The sequence below is a fragment of the Planococcus citri genome, chromosome 2 (genome assembly GCF_950023065.1).
Source record: "Planococcus citri chromosome 2, ihPlaCitr1.1, whole genome shotgun sequence".
Lineage (NCBI taxonomy): Eukaryota > Metazoa > Arthropoda > Insecta > Hemiptera > Pseudococcidae > Planococcus > Planococcus citri.
The window spans coordinates 83094819-83109276 of NC_088678.1; the positions used below are offsets into that span (position 1 = coordinate 83094819).

The window sequence follows — 14458 nt, forward strand, 5'->3', positions numbered from 1 at the left end:
TTATCAACTTTTTCATGAAATACGTCAGAAAGAGGTCAAAATAAGACAACTGAATAAATTTAAACTTTTTTTGACGTTTGAAATTGAAAATTGAATTTTTTCGAATTTTGATTTTTTTGTGAGGAGTTCATTTCAAGGGCTGCGATTTGCACCATTGGTCATACCTTCGGTAGGTCTTTCCATAGGAAAAATTTCAAAAAAATCGTCGAACCTCCCTACCACTTCTTGGTCCAATTGACGTGAAATGACCCTGGACACATTTTGCAGCATTTTTGTCACCCATGATCAATTTTCTAAACAAAAAAAACCACTAACAACAACCACGACTTAGCTTCTAATTCGCCGTGGTAGCTTATGGCGCCGCAAAACGTTGTTGGTGAAGTAGTAAGGCGATGATGATGTAAGCTCAGACACGAAGTTAATTTCGAATAAAAGTCGATTCGGAAATAGCGGTTTAGAAGATTGCTTAACTTAGCAAAGTTGAGCAATCTTTTCACATAGGTATACGTACATATTTACGTTTTGCAACTTTGAAAATTCCACACTTTGAAGTATTTCAATTATAAATTTAGCAGCAGTATATCCACCGTAGTCGGTAGCTAAACAGTAAACACTGGTACGTGTGTGATGCACCACCCAAAATATTCATTTGCCGAACCCTTTCGCCAGTTTTGAAACCAGCAAGACTGCAACAGCATCGTTATGAATGTTCAAACCGAGTTTTTTTTTTCGTTTCGTTCTAAGAAAAAGAGATTCGATATCTCGCGAGCTTACGAGTATTTATGTGCGAGCATATTTTTTTTTAGTAAAAACGACTCAGCTCCGGTGTTCGTGACAAATTGAAATTTTCCCTACACCCGGTATAGAGAAAATTGTACCGTCAGAATGCAACGCAACGTGACCATGCATCCGGATCCACAAACCATATGCACCTACGTCCTACACCTACCACCTTCCTAACCTACCTATAGCTGTCTAGCGAGTGGTATAACAGTTCGGGCGAGATTTATACCCGTATAGCGTGGAGACTGGTGGATGGTGGAGTGCTTGCCATAGGTAGCATAGCATATAGTCGGCCAAGTGGGTCGCAGGGTCGACTATACAGTGACTGGAGGGTACAGCGCTGGTACTCGAAAATCGGCATCAATAATACAAGTGCTTTAGTAAATGTCACGTTCAGTCGTACTACAATCGCTTCGTATATTATTAAATCAAAATACCGAACCGTATACATACATATACGAGTATTATTTTTTAGATCACGTCAAACTTACCCTCCAACCCTCTTCCTGCTGCCTTCAGCATTATGCTCGCATTGAGCTGCATTTTTTTCTCCGTACACTTTTTTTTTCACCGCGGGATGATTTTTATTGATATTTTACGCTTCGTGGAAGACGCACAAAGCTCATAGAGCGATGTCTATCTGGTATATTGTGGCCGTTGCGGCGTTATTTTATTTTCCATTTTTTTCCTACCTAGTGAAATTATCCGACAAAATAACGTATGTACGAGTGAGGTAAATTTTTTTTTATCCGGATTTCTGCGGTTAACACGGATAGTCGATGTACGTATAAAATAAATTGAATATACGATTCACAAAAGCGCCGCACTGGAGCGAACACTTCGCAGCATTAATTGTACCATAATGGCTGGAAATTTCATAATACATATTATAGGCAATATGTAAAACGACAATAGTGATAGCCTGATAGGTATCTGGTTAAATGTATTCTCGTCATTTTTGATACGATTCTATAAATCGACGAGGCAATTTATTCGTACCACCATAAGACATTGATAATCGCACGATGGCTGATTTTTTTCTCGTATTAATCAACTTTTTAATTCCAGAAACACATCAAATGTTCATATTTTCGCATTGCTTTACTTTTGAGATTTTATTACAAATACAAGTGGAAGGCTCTCGGAAGGGGACACAACTTCTGGTTCTGGTATCTTTTCAATTCATTCAGCATGTCCTGAAAACTCGAGACCACGAACTAGGCAGCTCGCAATTCGACCAAAACTCATTTCCAACGAAACTTTCAAAGGTACCAATACTCGTAATATTCTCTGGCCAAGTTACCAAACCACCCCCACATCCTGCATCCTCGTTTCGCTTCTTTTTACCACACACGATATTATTTATATTTAATGTACAAAAGTAATCCACAAATGACTTCCAAGAACTATAGAAAACTAACGAACACGAGCGACTTTGGTTCCGATATCAAACAATTCGAAACCTCAAATAACTATACCACAGACCGAGTCAAAAGTCTCATCAAAGAGAAAGATTTCGAAGAAGAAGCCACGACTGCATACTTACGATACTTATTACTTATAGCTATACTTGTCCGATTATACGTCGTAAAAACCGCGCATCTTCGCAAACTATTTCTTAAAATTTATCCCGTTCAACCGCCAAGACGAATAAAAGTCGCGCAACTTGCAGCGCAAAATGGTCACTAAAATATGTACGCTGCGCTCTATACATACAAGAGGAAGTGTATCTGGATTCTGGTATCTGCATATACGCGTATCGTAAACACGATATATCGATGTAATAAAACACCGGCTATATACGTCGCTCGTATAACTCGTGCCGTATACTCATATAGAGTAACATACTTCATAAAAATATTTCCCCTTTCCAGACTTGGGACTCGTCCATAGCTCTATGCCCGAAAAAAATAGAGCAAGAAAAATCACAATAAGCTTGGGAATTTTAATAACCGCCAAATAGCGCTTCCTAACAGGTCCTATAATATTCGATAATAATACGTTTTTTAGCCGAGTTTCGCGATGTAAGTTGAATAATGATGTGAAATTATTCGGCGGCCGCAATACCCCAAATACGAGTACGTATATAGGTATTAAATCGATGGCGGGCGCTATTTTCCACGTAAACTGGTCGTAAAAAAATGAATTTTCCATTTTATTCCGGTACGTGGGTAGTCTGTTCGTCATTCTTCAGGAATCCACCCAGTGAAATGCGTATAAGCCCATAGGTACGAGTATTAGGTACCTTAGATTACACAAACATCACGTGTGCCCTTACGAGTATTTTTGCATCAAAGTCTAGACGTATCGACAGAGCGTGGATTTAAAAACTTACCATTTTTTTTCGTTTACAAAACCCGAGAAATCTCATTTCGAATATTTCTTAAAATTAATTTTTAATTAATGTGGAAGAAGCTCGTAGAGAATTTGGGTTGTTCAGAAGTACGAGTATAAGTACCTTAAAATTCGGGCAAAAAAAGCTCTCAACACTGATCTTTTTGATCGATATTGAGGAAGATGGATAGGAAAAAGTCACGAGGGGGGGGGACTTGGGATCCACAAAGGAGGAGAATTGGCCACGCTACATTGAAATCAGCGTTTGAAAGTTTTTAGTGCATTTAAATTCATTTCACGTACGTAGGTATATTGGCAAATAACTGAATGGTGAGGGGGCAGGAGGGGAGGGGTCACATTGTGGTCCGCTCTGTACCTCAGAAAATCCAAGAGAACCACCCCATATCATTTTTAAACGATTAAAAATATTACGATCAATGTTAACCATGGTTCAATATGATGGCGCTATTCTAATCCCCCTTATGTTCGATGAGCCGTAGATCCACCACCTCTGGGGCAGGAAAATTAACCAATGGCTCATCTGATGGAAATTTGACGTAGAACAACATTCGTTTCAACCATTTTTCCGCTAAAGTTGATATTTTTTGATATATTGGTCAAAACCCGATTTGGGAGGGAGGGAGGAAGGGAGGAGGCTAAGATCCACAATTTTATTTTTTTGACCATGTATGTACTCCCCCCAAGGGTGTCCACTCATTTCTGGAAATGATTTTCCCTGACTTTTCCAGGTTTTCCAGACCAATTTCTATCCAACTTTCCAGATTCTTGAAAAATGAATTACACATGCGATTGGGAGGGGGGGGGGGTCACATTTTTTCGATCATCATGAGCTCCAAATATTGTTAATAGATCTACACTCTACAGTTATGCCCTTTTTTTTCAAGCATGACTGTGTGCTCAATAGGGTGGCTTTTATTTAAACTTGAGGGGAACATTTTTTTTGGTTTTCTAGTGGGAAAAATCAAGATTTCAACGTGCTGAGCTCAATCGATGATATCAAAATATTTAAAAATAGATGCGTTCTATTAAAAGAACGAAAATTGTATTAATAGTTCGTATTCAAGCATATACGATGGAAGACCATCATTTTTCAAAAACTTTTCAAAAATTTTATTTGAACCCTCAAACATCGTTCATCGGAACTTGAAACGAATGATGAACTGGACAGAATACTAAGCTGGAAATTGGGCTATGGGGGTTTTTTGGAATGGCGAATTCATTTCCGGTGTTAGATTGCCCCGAAGACGGTTATTCCTTCTTACAAAAATTTTCCATTTCTTGGACTCAAAATTAGCAAGAAAAAAGTTGTCAAAATTTGCTGTTTTATTGACGTGTTCTGACTAATTTGAGGTCGCTGAATCCGAAAATGACCTTTGTTTCGCGATCAAACTCGTATTCTGCGAAATAGTCGCAATTTCTCGCTGAAGCAGCGTTCCACGACACAAATGGACACCAGATTCGGACTCGGCGACCTAGAATTAGTCGAAAACGACATTTTACTCGATTTTTTTGAAAATCAAAAAAAGCCCAAAAAATTCAAAGGGGTTATTTTAGGGATTTTTTTGGGCAAAAAAGGCTTCTTGTCGCCAATCGAGCTGAAAATTTGGTCAGTGGGGGAGGGGGGCTTGGTTCGGCAGATTTTCACCAGAACGCACCCTTCTCTTAGAAATGTCCCATATTTTTGCTCAAAAATATGCTAGAAAAAAATTGTTCAATTTTGAATTTCTAATGACGTTTTCTGACTAATTTGAGGTCTCTCAGCTCAGAAATTACGTTCATTTTGCTATCGGACTTGTATTCTGCTTTCCTCGTCATCCAGGCGTGGAGAAGGGGGAGTCAAAACTGCCTTTTGCCGGAAATTTTCACTTTCTCAAAAACCAGCTGTAAAAAATCGTCGTTTTATTGCAAAATTTGAAAAAAAAAATCTCTTAAAGTTGTGTACCGTTTTTCAAAAATTTTCAAAAAAATATTCTTTTAGGTAAGTGCCCAAAATTATCTAAAATTCTAGCTTTTTGCTCCAAATTGGCCAAGAATTCTAGTGTTTTGATTTCTAAAAAAATTGTAAATTGCCTTTTGACCAAATTTCTCGCTTTGTAGCACAATTGCTAATGATTTTTTCAAAAATTATTCATAAGTTTTTGTTTTTTGCCAGAAATTCCAAAAAAGTATCGCTAAAAATTCTGAGTAGAAATGTCTCATTTTTCCCCCAAAAATCTCGGTTTTTTTGCCAGAAATTATGTTAGAATTGTCAAAGTCTCACTTCTCGCCGAAAAATTGGATTTTTGCCAGACCTTAAAAAGGTCTCCAGCAATGTTGTTTCGATTTTGAAAAACAAATCTTCAAATTCAATTCATAATAAAAATATTCAAAAAGGAGAACAAATTTCAATTCTTTATATCCGAATCAGACAAGGAGAGTGTTGACTTTTATCCACATCGAAATGTTTCGCTCGCATTTTGTCCCTTTTTTGATTACTTTTTCGAGCTTTTTTGGCTACTAATACTAAATTTACTTTTTTGAAAAAAATTGAGTACCTACAAGCCTTTTAGTTCAGTAAAATTCACATGAAACCTATCTTAACATTTGAGTAAAAGGATGCAAAAATCGAAAGTATCTACTGGGTCGTCTAATTAAGGGAACGGGGAGCAAAAAAATGATTCACGAATGTGTTTCATTGATCATAAGAATTGTGATGAATCACGATCACGAATCACAGCTAAAAATGAAATGATTCGAATCACCGATCAAATCATGATATTTTTGAACCAAATTGTGACTCTAATGGAATGATGATTCGAATCGTTTCCAGTCCTGCTGAGTTGGGGTTTTATTCGTGAAATGCAAATTATTTAAATTTTAAAAAAATCCCGACACAGAAATGAGAAATTTCGAAAAAAAATTTCGAGGACTCCTCCCATGAATTTAATTTTTTAACTTGGAAGTCTTCTCTTGAGAAAGAGATAGCGAGTATTTAGAAAATTTCTGGCAGAATTAGAAAATGTTTGGATAAATCGGATTTCTTGATTTGTTAAACCGGGGGAGGGGGGAGACTCTCGGCAAAACTTCATTTCAAGTTGAAGAGATGAAATTTTCTGGAAATTGTACTTTCGTGAAACCAACTTTTGAGGATGAGGGGGAAATATTGCTTTAAAAAATGCCAGGAATTGAGTTTTTAATTGCTAAATTTCGTTCGAGCTCTTTTAATTCGTCCTTTCTTCAAAATTGAAGTATTCAAAAATCCGCTGCAGCCTTGAAAATAAACTTTAGACAGCAATCGATCAATTTGGCAAGTTTAAAGTGGGGCACAAGTTGACAAACTTTCATCGTTTGGGGCAAATTTTGAACATTTCATCAACTGTATCGTCACTTCGAGAAAACTGGCACTGCGCGATTTCGTTCGATTTACGAGAACGCTTTCCTTTCACTCGCGAAGTTTTCCATTACTTGAAATATGTAGTAGAATACCGCATCTAATACTGTGCTACGACATACGATGAGATCTACCTACGCAGCATATTACGTACACGAGTTCTTTCACCAGGTGAAAATGAAGGCTCGGATAGGAGCAGCGGCGCGGCGTGCCGTTCACGTCAAAAGCTACTTTTATGCCGATCGTTAATAATGAATGCGGATATGTTGTAATTGGCGCGTTTTCCTACAGTTTTGTGAAACGTTTTTATATATTAACGACGACGTATACGACTTACTGCCGTTTCGCATTTCACTTTTCGATGCTGCGGAGACGAATTTCAGAATTTGTTGAAATGTCGAAACGCACGTCGCATACTTATACTCGTAGTATCGGTGAAATACGTTTACTATACGAGTACGATGCCACGGTGTGCAGGTGTATTCCGCATCTCGTATTTCTGTGTATATTTGTACAGTACGCTTATTTCGTATATACGGAAGCGTGTTGTGTAGAAGAAATAGGAGACGGTTGGATCGCGTGACAATCTTCGCATTTGGAATTAGAATTGAATAAATTATCAAGCCAGATTCTAACGTATTGTTTTTCCTATATATTTCGGTTTCAGGGTTATTGATGAATACGCTAATGACGCATCAACAGATCAGCTGCATCGATCGTCCGATATCGTTACGATGCCCGCCAGGTACCAACGTCATCATCAAAGTTGCTCGATACGCGAACGCTTCGCCCGGAAAAGATTCGCCTGTTTGTGACGCACCCAACGTGATCAAAAGCTCTTCCTACGACACCAAGCAAACCAACTGCGAATGGCCGAGTGCTCTGCAAGTGAGTTGTTTTGCTATTTCACTCCCCCCATGTGATACTCGACAAGGTCAAAATCTCGAGCTCATTAGAGCGTAAAATTCTAAAGGTAGATAGGAACCTATACCCTACCTTTGTCTGTCTAGACTAACCGTACTCGTATTATAAGAGAGGGTCTGCTGTGAAAGCTTCTCCATTAAACGTTTACTTTACAGAAACGTGCGAGCAATTTGTATCTGTTTCTTTGGTTATACTCGTAGTCAAATTTTCAAGCTTTTCGAGCTTCGCTTTAGTGGATTAAATTGTGCGTAGGTTTATGTTTTGTATGCTAAAAATGAGAAAGGACAAAATGAAAGGATTTACATTTTGGAGTTTTACAGTCAGGTTATTCGATTGAAGGATCGGTTCATTATTTTTTTCAGAGGGTACTCCCGAGTAAAATAAAGTGAAATGCAAATTATTCAACAAATTGAAATACCTTCTTTTAAAAAAACTGCAAAACTACAGAATTACAATCTACCTGTTGTGTGTTTTGTTGAACCATGAAAAATTGTAATATTTTACAAAGGACTCGTGGTAAATACGAGACAAGTAAGTATAGGTACATAAAAAAAATACTCGATGAAGATGACCATTTCGATCGTAGAAATCGAAAAAAAAGTCGCTTACGAAACGTCTGCCGGAGAGAGAGATAGGTACTGGTATTTCACTCTATTTCATTTTTTTTCCTCGAGAGAGAACCAGGTTGCGGAGCATTCTAACAAAACATGTCAATTTTCATTTCACAAACACGTACTATCCGTCCCTGGAGGCACAAAGTGTTCAACACCGTTTAAAATTCGTTCCAGCCATACGCTATTATGACAGTATTTGAAAGATACGAGTAGAAAAGAAAAATTGAATGAGACAGGCACAAAGGATAAAGAATTTAATAACGAATTTCCAAAGCTTCGAGCTAATACATCTGAATTTTCTATCAACGTGCCCTTGAAAATTCTCTTCTCGATAGGAGTATGGCGTCTATACGCACGATGGGGAGGGAAAGATCGTTAAACTTCATCAGTCGCTATATTCCGAGTAACGAAATTTACTATCAATCGTATCAATTGAGAAATACCGTATTTCTATTTCTACGACGATGTTGGCCGGATATCGAGGCGATTTTCTCTTTTACTGTATGTTCGTATAGATTCGACGTTCACGTACGGTTATCTTGAGAGAGTATCGTTCTTTCGTCGAAATAAGAACCTTTTGAATGATCACGTGTCGGATGCGTTTTCCATAATACGATTTATATAAAGAAGCTGTTGCTTTTTTTTCTTCTGAATTTTCAAAATAGTTTGGTACTTATTTTGTTGTTTTTAGGTTGAAAAGTCTTTTTTATTTTTTTCATTTTAAGCACAGATTTGAGAGCATATTTTTTTTAAGAACTGAAATTTCCAAAGATATGTTGGTGGCTCCAAAACGGCCTAAAACCCACGTAACCAAAATTTTAGGTGCCATAGTTCATTTTTGGATTCTTAGTGACTTTTTGAAAACGAAAAAAAACAGCTTCAGGGGTCATTTTCAAACTTTTTAAATGAAATAATTATGAATTTTTTTGAGAAAATCCACAAAAAAGGCGCTATTTGAGAATTGGGAAAATAGCTGGAGATGGATATTTACATTCTTACTCCATCCGTCCCAAAAGATTGTGCTGAGAAAATTTGATCAGAGCTAAGCGGGTTCTGCGCCAGGAGTGAATAATTTACGCTCATTTGTCTCAGAATACGCAGTGGAAGAAAAGCGTTATTCGTTCTCCTTTTTTTAATGCTTGAAAAGAAAATTTTCAAGTTTGAACTTCAGGGTTATAAATTTTTCGGTATTCTTCTTCCCCCCCCCCCCTTCCGACGATATATTCCTTAGAAATGCGTCCAAAAATTAGGAAAAGAAAAGAGTATCATCAGATGGATTTTCAGTCCAAATTCACAGGTGTGGGAAGACTTTTATGAGAAAAATTGACCAGAGTGGAAGGCGGGTTCTGCGCCAGGAATGAAAAATGAAATTCGATTTCTTCACGTGGGAACGTTTTGAACTAACAATCTCCGATTTAAACTAAACCAAGCTACTAGTGGATGGAAACAGCATGTCCTAAAACCACCATAACCAAAATTTTGAGTGTTTGAAGGTTATTTTCGAATTTATGGGAAATGCTTGAAAATTTCTGAAGTTTGAAAAAACTGTTTTATGGGTGATTTTCAAACTTTCTCGTGAAATATAATTTTTTTTAGAACATCGAATCGACGTGAATAATTTTGCCAATTCAACTCCTATTCGTCGAGGACTAGTATTTTTGGACCATTCTCTCCAGATATTTCAAATTGCTCTTGAAGGGCCAAAAATGGACTTGGGCACCTATAACTCTGAACGGTGCTTATTAAACACCCTATCAACCGTTTTGTGTTGTTACCGTGAAATTTCAGGCTTGTGAGTTCGAAAATGAAATTTTGAATTTGTAAATTAAAAAAGACGACAGTAAAAAAATCAAATTTTCAAAAGATTTACATCACGAAAAAAGTTTATTAGGGTGTCTAATAAGCACCCATCAAAGTTATAGGTGTTGGAGTTCATTTTTAACACTTTCAAAACCATTTGTTTCTGAAAAAAAAAATTGAAAATCGCCAGAGGGTCCAGAATGCCTCAAAACTGCTGGTTGTTGGTGCATATTCACTTTTTATCCTTCGTCTTAATAACTTTCATTGACCTTTTTGACAAAAAACCAGTCTCTAAAGAGTTATGATGAGAAAGTTAGATCAAAGTCAGGCAAGTTCTGCGCCAGGAATGAAAGTTCGACACCCAATCATCTCAGAATGAACAGAAAAGGAAGAATAAGTACATATTATTCGTTCTCCTTTTTTAATGTTTGAAAAGAAAAATCTTCAAGTTTGTACTTTAGGTTTATAAATTGCTACTCTTCCCACCCACCTCCCCTTAAGATGCATTCTTGGCGAGGCGTTTTAAAAATTGAGAAAAGTGTCATCAGATAGATTTTTAGTCTTACGTATTTCACGAGTGTTGGATGATTTGTGATGAGAAAAATTCGCCAGAAAGGTAGGCGGGTTCTGCGCCAGGAATGAGGAATTTTGAACTGGTGCTCTTCGATTTGAACAAAATCAAGGTAGATTGAAACAGCATGCCCTAAAATCATTGTAACCGAGGGATATTAAGCGTTGAAGTTATTTTTGGAAAATTTTTGAAAATTTGAAAAGTTTAAAATAGCTGTTTCAAGAACAATTTTCAAAATTTTTGATTTCCAGAAATGTATTTTTTTCATCTGATTGAAAAAGTCGAGATCTGTCACGAGGTTGTTGAGACTAATCACTAAATTTTAATAATGGTCAAAAACTTTTATCCTGACCAGAAGTTTGCAAGTAAAGCTTCAATCTTGAAAATATTCTTCATTTTTCATAGTATAGGTATACCTTGGCTGCAAAATGAATCATGAACTACGAAATTTTTGCATCCTATAAACCAATAAAGTTGCTGCAAAGGCAGATCTAATTTAATGAAGAATCACTCGACAATTAATAACCTTTGAGGGTTGGGTTCCAACACCAAAAAGCCACCGTTGAAAAAAAAATTAATATGTACCGAAGCACCTATAAACTAAAGCCTACGCACATAGATAGATTTAGGCTGTGAGAAAGATACGATAAAAACGAAGGGAGAATGCTCGTTTATGAATAATTTAGCGATATTTCGTTTCTCGATTGCGATACGCGAGATGTTCATTTAACTGGATACACCACGCTGTAAAATAGTACGATCGCTTGATTGGAGGGATTGCTTTAGACTCTATAGTGCGGATCGTCGCAACAACGCGACGGGGGGTTGTAATTTTTTTGTTTTTGTTGCTGTTTTTTTTCTCGTCGAACCTTGGATTAAAAATAAAACGCGACACTAGACAGCACGTGTTAAATAATAAAAAAAAAAACTGCACGCCGCGCGTCGCTGGTGCCCTTTTTTCGCACACGAATGAGCGTCATTGAAATATAGCTTTTGATTTGTTTCACTTTATCGAAAAGCGGCCGCGGCTTTATTGTAGTTTCATTTCGATTAATAGAATTTAATCTTTTTGCGTATAACATATATAGGTATGTAGTGTTTGCTGCGGGGGGTGTTGCTTTACTTTAACGATGGCACCTACCCACCACGAGTGTTATAATAAATTATACGCGCGTGATTTACTATATTACAGGACGGTCGTATACTTTGCGACAACTTTGGTGTTTCTAATTTCTCCTTGGTCACGTTAAAACGGTCTCATTTTTCAATTGATGCAAAGGTACGAGGTACAAATATACCAGAGAGCGGTGTATATTCGCGTTATGTTATTCTCGTCGTATATACCTACGAGTATGATAGGTCGAATTAAACGAAGAATAGCGTTAGGGGTTGGAAAATTGCACCCCTTATGTAATTTGTTACCTTGCCCATTGCCCACTGCCCACTATAAGTATACGATACGACACGTGGTACCAGATGATGATGCACGTGTCTCGTCGTGTTTTCAAAAATACCTCCAAGTACGTATACCCTTATTTGTATCGAAAAAAATATATATAAGGATAAAAGAAGAAAAAAAGAACTAGGTAGGCATTGGCTATCGCCATCGCTGAAATTTTTGTGCGCTCACTGGCAAAGGTTCTATAGAGCAAGAGGGAGAGTGTGAAATTGCTTTAATTCTCAACAGCGTATTTGTTAGCACGCAGATGTATCTGTTTGTAGAATTTATGTAGCCATTACTTAAGGATACACCTACGACTGGCCAATACCCATAGCCCATACATAGTACATAGGATGGAGAAACGATGCACAGCCACGCACACATATACGTAATAGAGGCTCTGATACCGAATAACACGTATAAAATATACAACCTATGCCGTTAGAGAAAAGTAATTTTCAACTTTTACTGCCAAACGGGTGTAGGGAATTTTTAACTTGCCAATGATTCTCAACTTGTCGCGTTATAGTACGTCACAACATCTAGGGCAGTGGGATATTTTTCCCATTTACGTAGCATACACTTGGCACTTGGCAGCCTTAAACTGAAAATAAAGAGGCAATATCTGACGATTAGGGTGGTGACGAATCATTGCTGAAAAAAAAGGGCTATTCGATTCATCATCACAAATCATTGATTCTGAAAAACGATGATTCGAATCACATAATTTTAATCAAGTCTAGAATGCACAAAACTTGGAAAAAGTTCAGTTTTTGCCAATTTTGCGGAAAAGACCTGTTTGTTCTGGTCAAACTTCCCAAAAAGTCTGTTTTTTGGCTTAGTGGCAAAAAAATTCTATTTTTTTTTCATCATAATTGCTTACAAGGAAACCTCTTGAGGTGTCCGCCTCCGATTTGAACGGGACCGCGATTTTTCGAAAGAGCATGTTCTAAAATCCCCAAATCCAAATTTTCAGCCGCCCAAGTTCATTTTTCGATTTTTGGCGAATTTTTGAAAATCCAAATTATGCTTTTTTTTAAAAAGTACGTACTTGATCAGTAAAAATGTTCAAGATAAGTCCTAAAACTGATATTAACCTCCCAAATCCAAATTTCGCCATTTCCAGCCATTCTGGAGCCTCCAGCGCTATTTTTCAATTTCTCCAGAATTTTCAATTTGCTCCAGAAGGCGTGAATATGAAGTTGGGCAGCTAAGAATCGAGTTGTGTGTTATACTCGATCTGTTTAACGAGTTTATCCACATTTGAGCCGATTCTGGAGCGAACACCTCAAGAGTATCTAGTTTTTGGAACAGAATTTTTCATAATAAGAAATCCAAAAAAATCAAAATTTTACCGTTTGCGAGGAAATTTTTGAAATTTGCGCGAATCGCAGTATTTTGTCATGAACTAACCCCCCGAGGCCGAGTTCCGCCATTTCCAGCCATTCTGGAGCCTCCAGTACGATTTTTCAATTTCTCCAGAATTTTGAATTTGCTCCAGAAAGCGTGAATATGAAGTTGGGCAGCTAAACATCGAGTTGTGTGTTATGCTCGAACTGTTTTACGAATTTATTCACATCTGAGCCGACTCTGGAGGGGACACCTCAAGAGTGGGTTTTTGACTAGCTTTTTTCATAATAAAAATATCCAAAAATTAAAGGGAGGCCCAAGAAAGGCTGGAAATGGCAAAATTCGCTCTCGTGTGGATAATTAATGACAAAATACAGCGATTCGCGTAAATTTCAAAAATTTTCTCACAAACGAGGAATTTTTGGTTTTTGGATAAATTTTTATTTTGAAAAAAAAGCGGGTCAAAAACCACTCTTGAGGTGTCCGCTTCAGAATCGGCTCGAATGTGGTTAAATTCGTTAAACAGGTCGAGTATATACAACTCGATTTTTAGCTGCCCAACTTCATATTCACGCCTTCTGGAGCAAATTGAAAATTCTGGAGAAATTGAAAAATCAAACTGGAGGCTCCAGAATGACTGGAAATGGCGGAACTCGGCCTTAGAGGTTTGTTGTGTTCGAAATACAGCGATTCGCGTGAATTTCAAAAATTTCCACACAAACGGGAAACTTTTGATTGTTTGGATTTTTTAATTTTGAAAAAAACTGGTCGAAAAACCACTTTTGAGGTGTCCCTCCCAGAATCGGCTCAAGTGTGGATAAATTCGTTAAACAGGTCGAGTATAACACACAACTCGATTTTTAGCTCCCCAACTTCATGTTCACGCCTTCTGGAGCAAATTGAAAATTCTGGAGAAATTGAAAAATAGCGCTGGAGGCTCCAGAATGGCCGGAAATGGCGAAATTTGGATTTGGGTGGTTAATATCAGTTTTAGGACTTATTTTGAACATTTTTACTGATCAAGTACGTACTTTTTTAAAAAAAAGCATAATTTGGATTTTCAAAAATTCGCCAAAAATCGAAAAATGAACTTGGGCGGCTGAAAATTTGGAGTTGGGGGTTTTAGAACATGCTCTTTCCAAAAATCGTGGTCCCGTTCAAATCGGAAGCAGACAACTCAAGAGGTTCCCTTCTTAGAAAAATCAATTGGCTCTCGGAATTATCAAAATAACTGGTTCTTTTTCGTCAAA

General features: G+C 37.3%; 1 protein-coding gene across 2 annotated transcripts in view; it reads left to right on the top strand.

Annotated features, from left to right (window-relative positions):
• LOC135838077 (protein eva-1 homolog C) overlaps positions 1-14458 on the top strand; it is a 537512-nt gene that overhangs the window by 461537 nt on the left and 61517 nt on the right. For both annotated transcript variants that reach the window (XM_065353629.1, XM_065353627.1), the window contains one exon: positions 7176-7396. In XM_065353629.1, the coding sequence (XP_065209701.1) occupies positions 7184-7396 (213 nt within the window). In that variant the 5' untranslated portion in view covers positions 7176-7183. The remainder of the gene's footprint in view (positions 1-7175; positions 7397-14458) is intronic.